The 12,553-nt window shown below is 47.5% G+C and overlaps 2 protein-coding genes across 2 annotated transcripts; both read right to left on the reverse strand.

The window, feature by feature from the left end:
* Nucleotides 1–214: 214 nt before the first annotated feature.
* On the reverse strand, nt 215–1,865 carry F4817DRAFT_111429 (uncharacterized protein). The gene has a single exon (XM_049297484.1). The coding sequence runs from the start codon at nt 1,595–1,597 to the stop codon at nt 503–505; it is 1,095 nt and encodes a 364-aa protein (XP_049158969.1). The 5' UTR covers nt 1,598–1,865; the 3' UTR covers nt 215–502.
* Nucleotides 1,866–10,446: 8,581 nt separating this feature from the next.
* F4817DRAFT_316019 (Ribokinase-like protein) lies at nt 10,447–11,923 on the reverse strand (the record flags this gene model as incomplete). Its single annotated transcript, XM_049300612.1, has 5 exons — nt 10,447–10,648; nt 10,963–11,024; nt 11,127–11,258; nt 11,387–11,789; nt 11,868–11,923. 5 exons carry the CDS (start codon nt 11,921–11,923, stop codon nt 10,447–10,449), a joined length of 855 nt encoding a protein of 284 aa, XP_049158970.1.
* Between the last annotated feature and the right edge of the window lie 630 nt (nt 11,924–12,553).

Consider the following 12,553-nt stretch of genomic DNA (forward strand, 5'->3'; position numbering starts at 1 on the left):
CAGTCTGGGCCTATCAGAGCTGGTTCTCATATATGCCTAACCTAGATCTTTAAGGATACCTGGGTACAAGACTTACAAGACTTACTTACACGCACGCTTCAGAGTCGTGATGAATTCTATCTATCTGAGGTCCAACGCCTAGCATTATCATTAAAAGTACCACTTGCCGCGGCTAACCAGTCGTTACAAATGACATGTCACTGGTTCATATTATGCTTGCAGTAAATCGAGATTCTCAAGTATTTTCTTGATTTTTTTTTTGAACGGTCAAAGCTAAGTGCTTCATAACTACACTAGTCTTGTTCCAGCTATTGGTATCTTTTACGAGTCTTCTATGCATGATATGCATGTCCTTTTCCTAGGCACAGAATTTCCAAGATCTCAAGAGATCTCTTTGTCACTCTCTCACCCACTCCCGGGTGGAATTGTTAGGTAATTGTCCCGGAAACCAATACTGGATTTATTACATCCAGTTTTGCTCGGTTGAGGTTTACTCTGCAGCCTATTCTTTCTCTCCTTCGTCTTCTTCGTCATCTTCTTCGTCATCTCCCTCTTCATCGTCTGATACTGGCGGTTCCCAAGCCTCTTCTAATTTCCATCCGTGACCTCGTCCTCTATAGGTCGTGTCTAGTAATTGTGATGTTGTTGTTCGGTAGTTGTGTAAGCTCGGATCTTCATCCGTCTTGCATGGTGGGTCATACAGTCCCATGCCCACTAATATTTCTCCTTCCTCCTCTGGCTCGTCAAGCGATTGGTATGGTATGGACTCCTCAGGAGCAACCATTGGTTGTGGTTGTTGCATGGGCTGGAACTCGTCCGGCGTTGGAGGGGCCGTGCAACAATTGAAGTCATGAACGCCAAGAGTATTATCCCAGTTGAATGAGGTTTGACTGTCAAAAGATGGAAATGGTTCCAACTCGCCGGGGCTCGAGTTCACTGTATAATTAGGCATAAACTGCGGCGTATGGTTCCACGTATCATGTGATATGTAAGTTGGTGTAGGATGAGTTTGAGAAGATTCCGCGTATGGTAAGCACAGCGGTGACATGCTGGATATAGGTGAGGTTTGCCCGGAGTATACCGCCGGAGTTGGTGGTAGATTGTGGTATCCGGAATAGATGTCTCTCTGCTGATATGACATCGGTGTTGGGACGACATATTGGGAGAAATCCGGCTGTGGCATAGGTATATGCATTTGTGGCTGCTGGAGATGTGAAGTCGGATGCCAACTAACTGGTCGGCTATTCCTCTTAATGGGATCCTCTGGTGCTGAATAGGATGTGCAGTCTTGCTGCATCTGCTGCATGACAGCCTGGTTCAGGGCCTGCTGACGTCGCTGAGCAAGGTTGCTGTCGTTCATCATGGTCCTCCGCCGTGCCATCATAGCTTGTGGACTATTGTTGGCACTACTCGGCTTAACAATACGCATAGCTCCCGGTGTCCGCTGCCCAGTCGAACCACGAGATATCCTTCGCATAGAATCGGAAAAAGCGAGCTGCCGTGATAGTTCATCAAAAGTTGGATCTGAAGAGTAGCTCTGAGGCGGCATATGAGGCGGCATATGAGGCATACTAGCCCCTAAGAGTGAGGGCATCATGGTGATAAGACGTTGTATAGAGAGAGATGTAAAGAGGTTATGAAGATCTCGTTGAGAATTTCGTAGGTGAGAGAGAAATCTCGGGATAGAGGGAGGACGGGCAGGTAAATATGAGGTCTATTCAAAGGCTAACTTAGGCTACTAAGTTCAAGAATGTAGTAACATGAGAAAGCAAAGGGCCTCATTAAAAAGGATAAATCAATCTAAAAGCGTGGGGACAGTTGCTATGTGAGATGGCATACGGATGGTTATATTGGGGCGATAGGGCCGAGAAACAATACCTACCTAGAGACATGGTCTGGTTTGGCATGTGTATGTTATGTAGTAGTATGTATGCATGTAAGTGCGTGTCTGCGCGTGTCTGCTTCAACCTGTATGACGGTTCCCGCTTAGCTGTACCTACTTAGCTGTATTATTTTTCTTCCTGCGTCATATGGTTCCGGCAGGGGTCTAGTCGGTCTAAAAAGGGATCCTTCATTGTATTGATAACCGGGGACGGACGGGTGATGATGGCAGCGTTGGCGTTGTAAGCTAGACTAGGTTACAGTCTTTGATTTTTTTTTTCTTCCTGTGGTCGGTTGTTGCAAGGTATATTTGTAAATAGGTGGGCGGTCAAAGGAATGGTTTGAACGACGTCCAAAAAGGACAAAGGTACTAGGCGCCTGTCGCAGGACTACCCTTGGCCCCCATTTGCCTTGCCTTGCCTTACCTTTTCCGTACCGTGCTCCTGCGGCGTAAACGAAAGTGGATGGTGTAGAGGGCGTGCAACGTAGAAAGGGGGTGTGTAAACTTGTAGAACGTGAGCCGAAATTCAAGCGGGAGGGTGCGTTGGAAGGGGAAAGGATGTGTGCTTATCCTAGCGCGAGAGGGCGAGCCTTGCTTGATGATCGTTGTTAATAGGCTCATTACATCGTGTTCAAGGGGGGGTGTGGGGTGTCAGACGGTAAAAGGGGGCGTGCTATTTAATTGATAGCTTTTGGCTTTTTGACTCTGGCCTTACAAGGATCCAAAGTCCTCACGTACGCAATGTACATAGTTGAATGTATACTTGTATATTTAAATTGTATCAGGGGACTGGATATGATTGTATGTATATTGTATAACTTACATACTATGTAAGAGCGAGTTAGCTGCGCTGGTGAGATCCAGCAAATGCTTCTTCGAATCCAGGGCGGTTCCATCGGTAAGGTAACCCCGGACAGCACAGACATGATTGGCTCGATAATAGCATTAAATACACGTACTGTACATACTGTACCACATAAACATACCCCTGCAAGAGAAGGGTTGCTGCCGACAGAAGGGTGACGAGGTCCAGCTTATTGCTAGGTATACTAGGAATATGATGCTAGCCGAACCCGAGGGGGTAGGTGACTATTACCGCTACGCAACTCCATAGCTGCTTTACTATGGCACGTATTACCATTAGCACTACGTATGTATTAGCCTGTCCCAGTGGGCCATGCAAGCGGACCATGGGCATGGGCCAGGGAGTAGCCCTGGCTTGCCTGCTTGTCTCCAGGCCTCGAAATTGGCCACCGCGCCAAGACGTAAAACGCTTTTCTTAGGACGGAATCACGAGGGAAAGGGGGGTAAGATTTGGCGGAATGTGTGGGGAGTGCGCGGAGGCGAACTCATGTCTGTACGTTGGTATGTTTCCTTAGCATATTGCATGTATAAATGTATCTTATATAATGTACCCTTATATTTCAAGCAAGCAAAGACCTTTTCTTTTTGTCCGCATGCCGTGTGGTACGTAGGTAGAAACTTAAGGCTTTGATGGCATCGACTTGATAGAAGAATCGTCTTGTCAGGCGAGAGACGTATTTTCTTTCCCTAGTCGTCAGAAGATAAAATTCGAACCCGACACTTTACCCTAATCGTCTCGATGTATGTGCGATACATACGTACCTTGCGGCCCGTTGGCGCACGGCCATGGCGGCCGTACATATTGCCTTACATATTCAAAGGTAACCTTGTTTAACACCAAGGGTAGCTGAGTGTAGTAGTGTATTGCCTTACTGCGTACTACATACGTAAGAGGAATGCCATCCGGCTTTTTTCTTCTTCTTTTTTTTCTTTCTTGTTAACAATGTCTTAGTGTATATACTTAGGCTTAAGCAAGGACTCTTTTTCGGGTTTCGACAGAAGCATGCGTACAGGGAATAAAAGTAAAGTGATCCATGCGGTTCAGTAGTGTGCTCTAGTTACACACACTATAAAATACTTAGTTACTACTATTTTATAGTAACTAGCAGGTCAAAGTATAGAACATGTATGGAGTTACGTACTACTCTTATTAGGCGAAGCCTGATATTGACTTGGTCGAGATCGTACCTGTGGTGGTTGAATTGCGATCCCATCTTAAAATGGAACTATTTTCGGAGCCATGATTGGATCTGAGTTAAAGTTGTCTCTCGTGTGGACAAGACCGACAGGGTCCAATAATATACCTAAACTAGAACATACATAATACATACATGCATACATAGTACATACATAATGCATGTGCCTTACGTATGGACATGGATCCATGGATGGTACATAGGTACATATCTATCATTGTTGGGGTTTTATCCCATGACAGCCAAAGAAGTTGCGCCGCGGGCTATGTACCAAGGTATTAGCTTTGTAGGTACGGTAAGGTAATATCAGATGTTAGACCCGCCTGCCGTGCTCAGTAGGGTACTTTTCCGGCGACCTCTCCATGCGCCTGCTCCTTGCCTTCCTTAACTAGCTCCCCCTAAAACCCCCCCTGTGAGAAGAAGATTATTGAACCTGTAGCGAGAAGGATAGGTACCTGCGTACCGCAATGCTGCCATCGTATATAATCGATATCAGCAACGACCTAATGAGACAAGCTAGGTATGATAGGTACTTAAAAATATGTACATCTAGGTAATTATTACTAGTGTACGCATGTATCATGTACACTATCAGCTGCATCAAGCTTCATGGATCTAAAGTTGTTTACCCATTACTTGACATTGTGGATATTAAACTAATGGATGCCATTTCTCAATCTCAAACAACGACAATTCAATGCACATAATCCGCTCACTCGGCCCACGGGCTTTCGGGTCACTTTAGGTACAGAAAACAAAAGCCAAGACGCAGATCCTACCAGTATCCTAATAGGACTCCTCACATACGCCAGTAATTAGGTTGGCTCTTAGACATTCCACTCGGTTGACCAGGTAGAAAATATCTAATACATCTAATACGAAAATACGTATAACGCAAATACGTATACGACAGCCGTACTAGTACTGCCAGAACCGAGTAATCAACCATGGCTAGCTGCATTTGTTTCGCTATGATGATGATGTTGATGGTTCTCTACATACGCCGGTAGAGGACTGGCCTTCTTGCCGCCGGTATGATCAGGGTTGCAACACATACATACATACATACATACATACATACATACATACCACGGTAGAGTACGACATCCACTCCACCTAGTCGTCGTTTCGAATACAAGGTACATACATATTCATACCACGTACACGCACTTACACTCATACACTACACACTACACACATATGTGCACTCAGCCACCGATCATCATATTTCGTGGTCCTTATTAGCCTCTTGTCTAAAAAGTGTATCTGCGTGAGCAGTGCGCAGAATGAAACCCTCCATGCCCGGATCCGTTAGCTCCAAGGCCCCAGGCAGGTGGAAGGTGGAAAGATCCCGGTCTCGAAGAAACAAGCTGCCCAATTTCCTTCATCAACGGAGCCGTCTACCGACTTGCTATGAGTTACAACGCGACACATGTCTCGACCAACCAAATTCCTTTCAAGGATTCAGTCCGGGATTGCTCTCACTTGCGATGTATGATTTCAAGTCAACCAATGTCAACGCTCATCCGGGATCGTTGAAGCATCACCTAACGCAGGTAGTATTCAAGCGTCGCACAAGCGGCTTTATCGAAGCAGTTTCCCTTAGCCCTGCTAGGCACCTGAATATCAGGACGGGTGGGACTAATGGTAATTTATCTCGCATGTTATTCGGTCAGCTACGCTATTCCCGTTGAATGTGTAGGACCTCCGTCCGACAATCCAGTCGACAATCCAGTCGCCGACATGGATAACACCGGTCACGACTGATGCAAGGCTTGCAAGCAACTCTGCGAGTCAGAGATGGTTTGAATTTACTATTCTTGCAGTCCCACACCAATACACTTTTACAAGTCTCCCCTCCATTTAACTAGGTTAGTCGTCTATTGCGACGAGCCACCTTCAGCTTACCTACAGGCGAAACGGGGTTGAAAGGGCTTTGCACTTTGGATCGCGGGTCGCAGGTCGCAGGTCGCGGGTCACATTCTCTCGACCGTAAGCTCATAAGGTTTAAAAAGAGGCTCGGTGAAACAAGATCCATACCTGCATCCCATGGGTTACTGTAAAACCTCGCAATGGCTGATCGCGGTAGATATATCGTATTCATCTGGAACAAGTACCTTGCAACGCCTAATAACATGGGATCCTTCTTAAGGAAGGCAAAATGCGCTACGATTCCTTGGGAACTCCGAACCGATCTTAGCCTACCTTTGTCACTTTGTGAAATGGGCAATGAGTAGCAGGATCGTGTAAAAGCCAGTTGCCAGTTGGACATCCCGTCTCCACAACACCTTGGTGCAGCCAACTCTTTCCCACTTGACGATCATGGCGCGCCCATCAAATAGTCAGGGTTTCGGTAGGGACTAGGGATACATATCTCTTATTTGAGCGTGGTTACGTTAGGTTGCCAACTGAGCGGTCCAACTACCTACCTTGAAGTAAGCCCGGAGGCGATCTGTGCGCTCGAAATGCGGACTTGTTTCCTCGTGCCGCCTGGTGACTTGGTGACTACAACATTAACTACCTACCTACCTAACCTACCTAACCTACCTAACTATAGGTACTCGTCAGCTGTGGGTTTTTGACCGGGGGACAGCGCTAACCCAGTCCTCATATATCTTTGTTTAAAAAAAAAAAAGTGTGGCGCTGCAGTCAAGGGGGCCAAAGAGGCGCTTGATTCAAGATTGCGCAGTATGCATGTCCATCTGAAGGTATTAACTCCACCATCGTCATCATCACGATTCAATTAGATGGCCGGCGCGAAGTGCTTAAAGCGCCCATCCTACCCGTCCCACCACATACATACACACATACATACATACATACCAGACATGTATGTACTCACTGATCCCGTGCCACGCCCGCCATGTATGTAGGTCAAATGATTCAATCTTATTAGCCACGGCTCCTTTGCGTAGCAATGAATGCATAACGGCTCTAGCGGGGTCCTGTCGGGGACACCATTGCGTACGAGAAGCTTATGCGCAAAGTGTAAATACAAACGATCAGCCACGAATATACGCATACATGTGGTGCCTACTTAGGTTAGATCTTGTAGATGGATAAGATGGGGATTTCGGGTGATGGGGATGTTGTAGAAACGGCGCCAGGGAATTCTCTGGAAGATTTCCATTTCTTTTTACAGTAAAGCCGTATCCGAGCCCTGCCAGCCTAGAACTTGGCTGACCACTTGATTTAGATCTCACAAGGTTATAAATCGATCCCTGCTGTAACTTGTCCGTCTCGCTGTGGGGGGGTTGGACGGTCAAGGTGCCGCAGAGATCGTCCATAATTGCTAGCGACTAGGTATACATAGTACGTACAGACCTTCATAAGGGGTCACATCCTTTACGAGAGCGCCTGTAAGTATATTATTTAGAAGGATCCTTCCTGATTACAGCGTGTGCAAGGAGCCTGAGGGCTCAGCCAAGGTCCCGATCCTAGGTGCTCGGTCTAGTTTAACTTCCTTTCTAGTTCCAATCTCAGCCCGCGTTCAGGAATTTGTACACATTGGTTAATTAGGCGCATTAACGAAGTCTTGGATTCCAGATGTGCAGTGTACCTCCACCAAATACTGCTTCGGCGTGCATCCGGCGAGTGGATTCAAGGATATCGCCTCTGCTGTCCACCGTAAATGGATCCATCCATGCCATTTGGTAGGCCGTTAGTTAAAGATAAATTTTCGCATTTGACCAACCTAGACCGACCTGATACTCGCCAAAAAGGAGGCTGACGATCCCTCGTAGGTGAAGTCAGTCGACAGCTCAGTCGTAGTCGTCAACACCAATAGCAATATCGGTAGCGTCAGACTTTGGTTTCGCAATACCTACACCTAACTAACATACCTACCTAACATAGTTACTATGGTACACTACTAATGTTCTCCCCCCGAACCCTGTTCCTCCGAGCCACGACTGAGCCTCGGAATAAGAACTCATTAGTACCGCCAAGTAAACCTATTTGAGGGCATACTCCGCTGGACAATAACTGAGCCACCGTTCAGTGACATACTCATGCATGGCGTTGAGCACTCTGTGTATTAGACCCGAATAAGACACGGTTGGCCGTAATCACAGGGACAACTGGACATCTTCATCTGTGATGCTCATATTGTCTTATGCTCACTTATTAGGAGACCGTCGTTCCGGAAAGGATCAGGGTCGAACTCCGGTTGGTAGTTTACTATGGGGGACGGACTTGTTTCCAAGACTAGCAATCAATAATAACATCCAAAGCCTATGTCTCTATTTTGTAGACTCGGCGCCGTCAGCATGGGCGATGTAGGGGTAATCTAAGGTAGGTAATCTTCGCGCAAACCAATATCGAAGTGTACGTGGATGAGAGAGGAGTATCATCGTATGGATTACTCCCTGCCGTATATATCCGGATACATGACCATGACTAGGTATGACTATGACCTCTATCACACCTCTCAAAATAGATAGGTAAACGAGGTCTCGAGAAGAGCCAATGCTGTTTCGGAAAGGTCCATCATGCACGTCCACGGTATTGTGCTCAATGCGATGGCAAAAGCGCTAAGAATTTTCCAACCGCCTGACCGCAACAAAACAAACCAAAAATTTAGCATCGCGGGGAAATTTGTCGATAGTAACCGAAATGCCCGAGCTTTCTGCGCACCTTGTCGTCGGAAGTGTTCCTTCAGGGCGATCGAACATACGTAGCATCACTTACCAAGCCGTACATACATAAATTCGTACATGATTACACGGAGGTTAGCGAATAATCTATGACCCCCAACGCTCGTACAAAGCAAATAAAGAGATGGTTGCGTCATGACTAGTTATTGTATCCCGCAAAAAGCCAGCCAATAACCCAATCTTCGTAGCGGCCGCATATCCTCCGGAACAATACATACATGCTTGATGTTTAACGTTGCTTGTAGCCTACCGTACACTGCAGCTGCTTTCTTGACCATACACCTAACGAACACCTAATGAGGGTTGAGGGTTCGAGCTGGAGGGGTAGGTAACCCAACCCATCCACCACCATCAAGAAGCTCGGTTTGGGGGGCGTCGGTTTTAAGTCAGGCAGATTTTGATAAAGGGGGATTTTCGGTACCAAGCACGATAGGCCGTAAAAGGTATTGATGCGGCTTTTCAACATCCGTAGCGACATGGAGGTACGTAATATGCGATTCAAGAACAGCCACGCACCACCGGACATGGATATTCTAAGCGATTTAGGAGTTCATAAAATAAAGAAGTAATAAGTTAAAAAGGGGAGATATCGTGGACTAGTGGCCCGTGGGCCGAATAACTATGTGTTAGTTTTGTTCGGTGCCAACTCTGAGACGTCCAATCCTACGTTCAGAGGTTTCTCGATACGACTCGTCGTGCCATCATCATGTTCCCCCCTCCCCCACCCCATTTTGGTGATTTAGTGGGCAAGTTCCGGCGGTCCAGACTTACGGAGCACAGGAGAGCGGCTCCGGCATCCACAAGGACTCGCATGGGAGCCGAAGGTGGGATGCGATGCGACAGATATAGCACTTAGACAGACAGACGAGCAACCTTGGACTTACATACACTAGACACAAACACATATGTGGATATCGTATCGATAAAATGCGGAAATAGTTGCATATACCTACCTAATGTATATAGGTAGGTATGGATGGGTAGGTAGCAAAGAGCTTCCCTTATGTACGACCAATAACGTTACTATGTGTTACTTACGGACTATTACCCGTGTCAGGCCCCCCCTTATTTACATACCACTTATACCACTTTCACCACTTACACAGTAACATACATAGTACTAAGATACCTGAATACCCCCGAATACCTACTACGAATTACCCATTCCGGGCAACAAAATCCATCTCACACACCACCTGTTGATCCACAGTTTCACCGCTCCTTGTACCCTTATTATGTACCATACATAGTTGCATAGCTACCCTATGAGGTATGTATTTCTTACCCTATTACTTGCTATGTAGCATTTAATTCGAGGACCTTTTGCAGAACGATCATCCAGTCTCGGCCGGTCCTTTTTCACCTTCCCTTCTCCACGCCCGGCAACAAGACACATCAGCCGTTTCTACATATGCACAATTACCCATACCATACACTACCTACAGCCATACAGCCATTCCATCATACATACCAATCATACTAAATACCATAATACCACCACTCTACCCAATCCAAGGGATGGGATCCCCTCTGTCCCCTCTCCCCCGGGATATGTACGTTCGTTACGAAGTCACCGATCCATGCAGGCCCTTTAATGGACGGTTTCTTGCTTTACGTCCGAACTTATGCGAACTAGACAACCTGAATGTTTCTAAATAACACTATCGTGTGTTTGGCAACCAGTTCCTGTCCCGGTCCCTGTCCTATCCGTTCCAGTCACAGCTCCCAGCCAGAATAGGCGCCCCCGAGTTTTAATTGATGATGATGATGAGTATTATTATTATTTTTTATCCCGCCACACGACCACGGGGCTACTCGCTAGTCACATCTCATAATCGATCGTCCAGTTTCATTGTGACGACGCCACTTCCTGGCGCTCCAAACCCAACCCCAACCCCAAGAATCCAAGGCCGTCGAACCCGTCCCGTTGCACTTTGCGCGTAGCCAGCTGCACAGCAAACTGGACTTTCTTCTCGGTGTCCCAGTCCTCGTGGTGGCACAGCAGCCCGAACAACATACCGGCAATGAAGGTGTCACCTGCTCCTACGGTGCTAACACAGGGATATCGTTAGTCTACAATCTTGCTCTCTTTCTCTTCCAAAAGTTGCTCTCTTTAGGATGACGCCTCGAAACCCCGGCTGTGGGCTTGTCTTCGGCGGTCTGACATACTCCACTACGGAAATGGTTTGCCCAGGCAAGGTAGCCGGGCAAGACACGGCCTTCTCACTAGGAAGTGATAGACACGATGCACCGTCCGGTCCCCACGTACAGCAGAGGAGACTCCTGCAATCATTATTATCTCAGCGCACCGTTGTGCTTGCATCGGTTTTTGTTTGTTTAAGCGACTAGGACCAATGCAACTCACGCTTTGCGGGCCACGCCCGATTGGGCACTCAGGCATTGCTGAGCACTACCGTACCGCTTACTCTAGGAGATCGGGTTGATGTTAACTCGACTCAACTGGACTCAACTCAACCCTACAGCATTTTATACCCACCGTCTTCGCACGAGGAGAAGGGGGTGACTCACTTCAGCCCAGGTCCGCGAATAGAACACAACGTCCGCTTCAGCCGCCAGGTCTTCTAATCCCTCTCGGCCCGGTTTTTCGACTTCGACGCTTACTCTTGTATTGGGGAACGACCGTCTTAGATGCCGAATGCACTGCAACGTAGTTTCAGGTATCCGTCCCTATGCATGCACTTGGGGTGAGTTCCAGATCAGAAGCATTTCCCCCGGTTTTGAGGTTTTGCAAAACCTGCAAACCCGCCTATCCATGTGGTTGGGCGTACCTCGAAATGGAACCAGACATCGTCGCCGAGCTCGTCGGCAGCGGCGACGAACTCGCCGATCGTCATCTCAGGTAAGTCGTTGTAGTTGACGAGGGTGCGGCTCCCGGTGGCTTCGCTGCGTATGATGTAGCTGCTAGCCGGTTGCCGTTGATCCTCGCGGAATATGCACCTGGTGAAATCGACAAGGCTTTCCGGCCCAAAGGAGTCCACTATGGTTGCGGTCGCAGGTGCGTCGGCACTGGGCAAGCATGATATCAGGTAAGGTTTGATGTCTCGACCGCCATCGTCCCGTTCCCTTAGGAGTTGCTGAAGCACTTCAAGGGTATTTGGACAATTGCCACCACGACGGACTTGTAAGTTGGTGGCACGTAATTTAGAATCCTCGCCCGGGTATTGAGGTACGCTACGACGTAGGTGAGATTGATCTGAGTCAGGCCATGCTTATTATTATGCAACAGGGGGGAGGGGGGGTAAAACTCACTCGAGGATAGTATCGACATAACATGCCCCAACGCAAACGAGCTTCTGCTTCTTCATATTTGACGATGCTGTGTCACGTTGGTCCGGGACGCAAGTCGACACATTCAGGTTTCGATTAAGAGGTATCAATCTAAAATGGACTCTACCGACTTACATTAATGCCGTCACTAGTACTTGGGGAATTCCCGTTTACTCTTCTGCAGGTGGATAATACCTAGTTTATGAGCCACAAAGGGGGAATATCAGCGCCACCTTTTCTTTTCTTTTTCCATCTCCACCACCATCTAAATAGTAGGTACACTACACTACGTCAGTGAAACCAATGACGAAACCACACTTTATTCGCTATGTAAGTCTAAGTCAGATCATACAATAGATGGATGCAATTAATCCCTCGGGGTATCGTTTGGCCGATACTTAATCACTCACATAGTACAACTTGGATCGATCCCTTCCATCGCACCCCCAAAGTGCCACCAATATTCTCCTCGTCGCTTACAGGACAAATATCGAATGCAACCCGTCTCTCGTCCCCCGGCGCACTCGAACCCGCGAGCTGTGACCCAAAAAGCCGGCGGGCGTATATACGTACATACATACACACATACATGACTTACGACTTGCCAAACTCGTAGCTCAGCTCCAGGTGCCAGGTGCCGAGTACCGTCTATCTGCTGCTGTTGCATA

Source organism: Daldinia loculata (genome assembly GCF_022478755.1).
Source record: "Daldinia loculata strain CBS 113971 unplaced genomic scaffold F4817scaffold_25, whole genome shotgun sequence".
NCBI lineage: Eukaryota > Fungi > Ascomycota > Sordariomycetes > Xylariales > Hypoxylaceae > Daldinia > Daldinia loculata.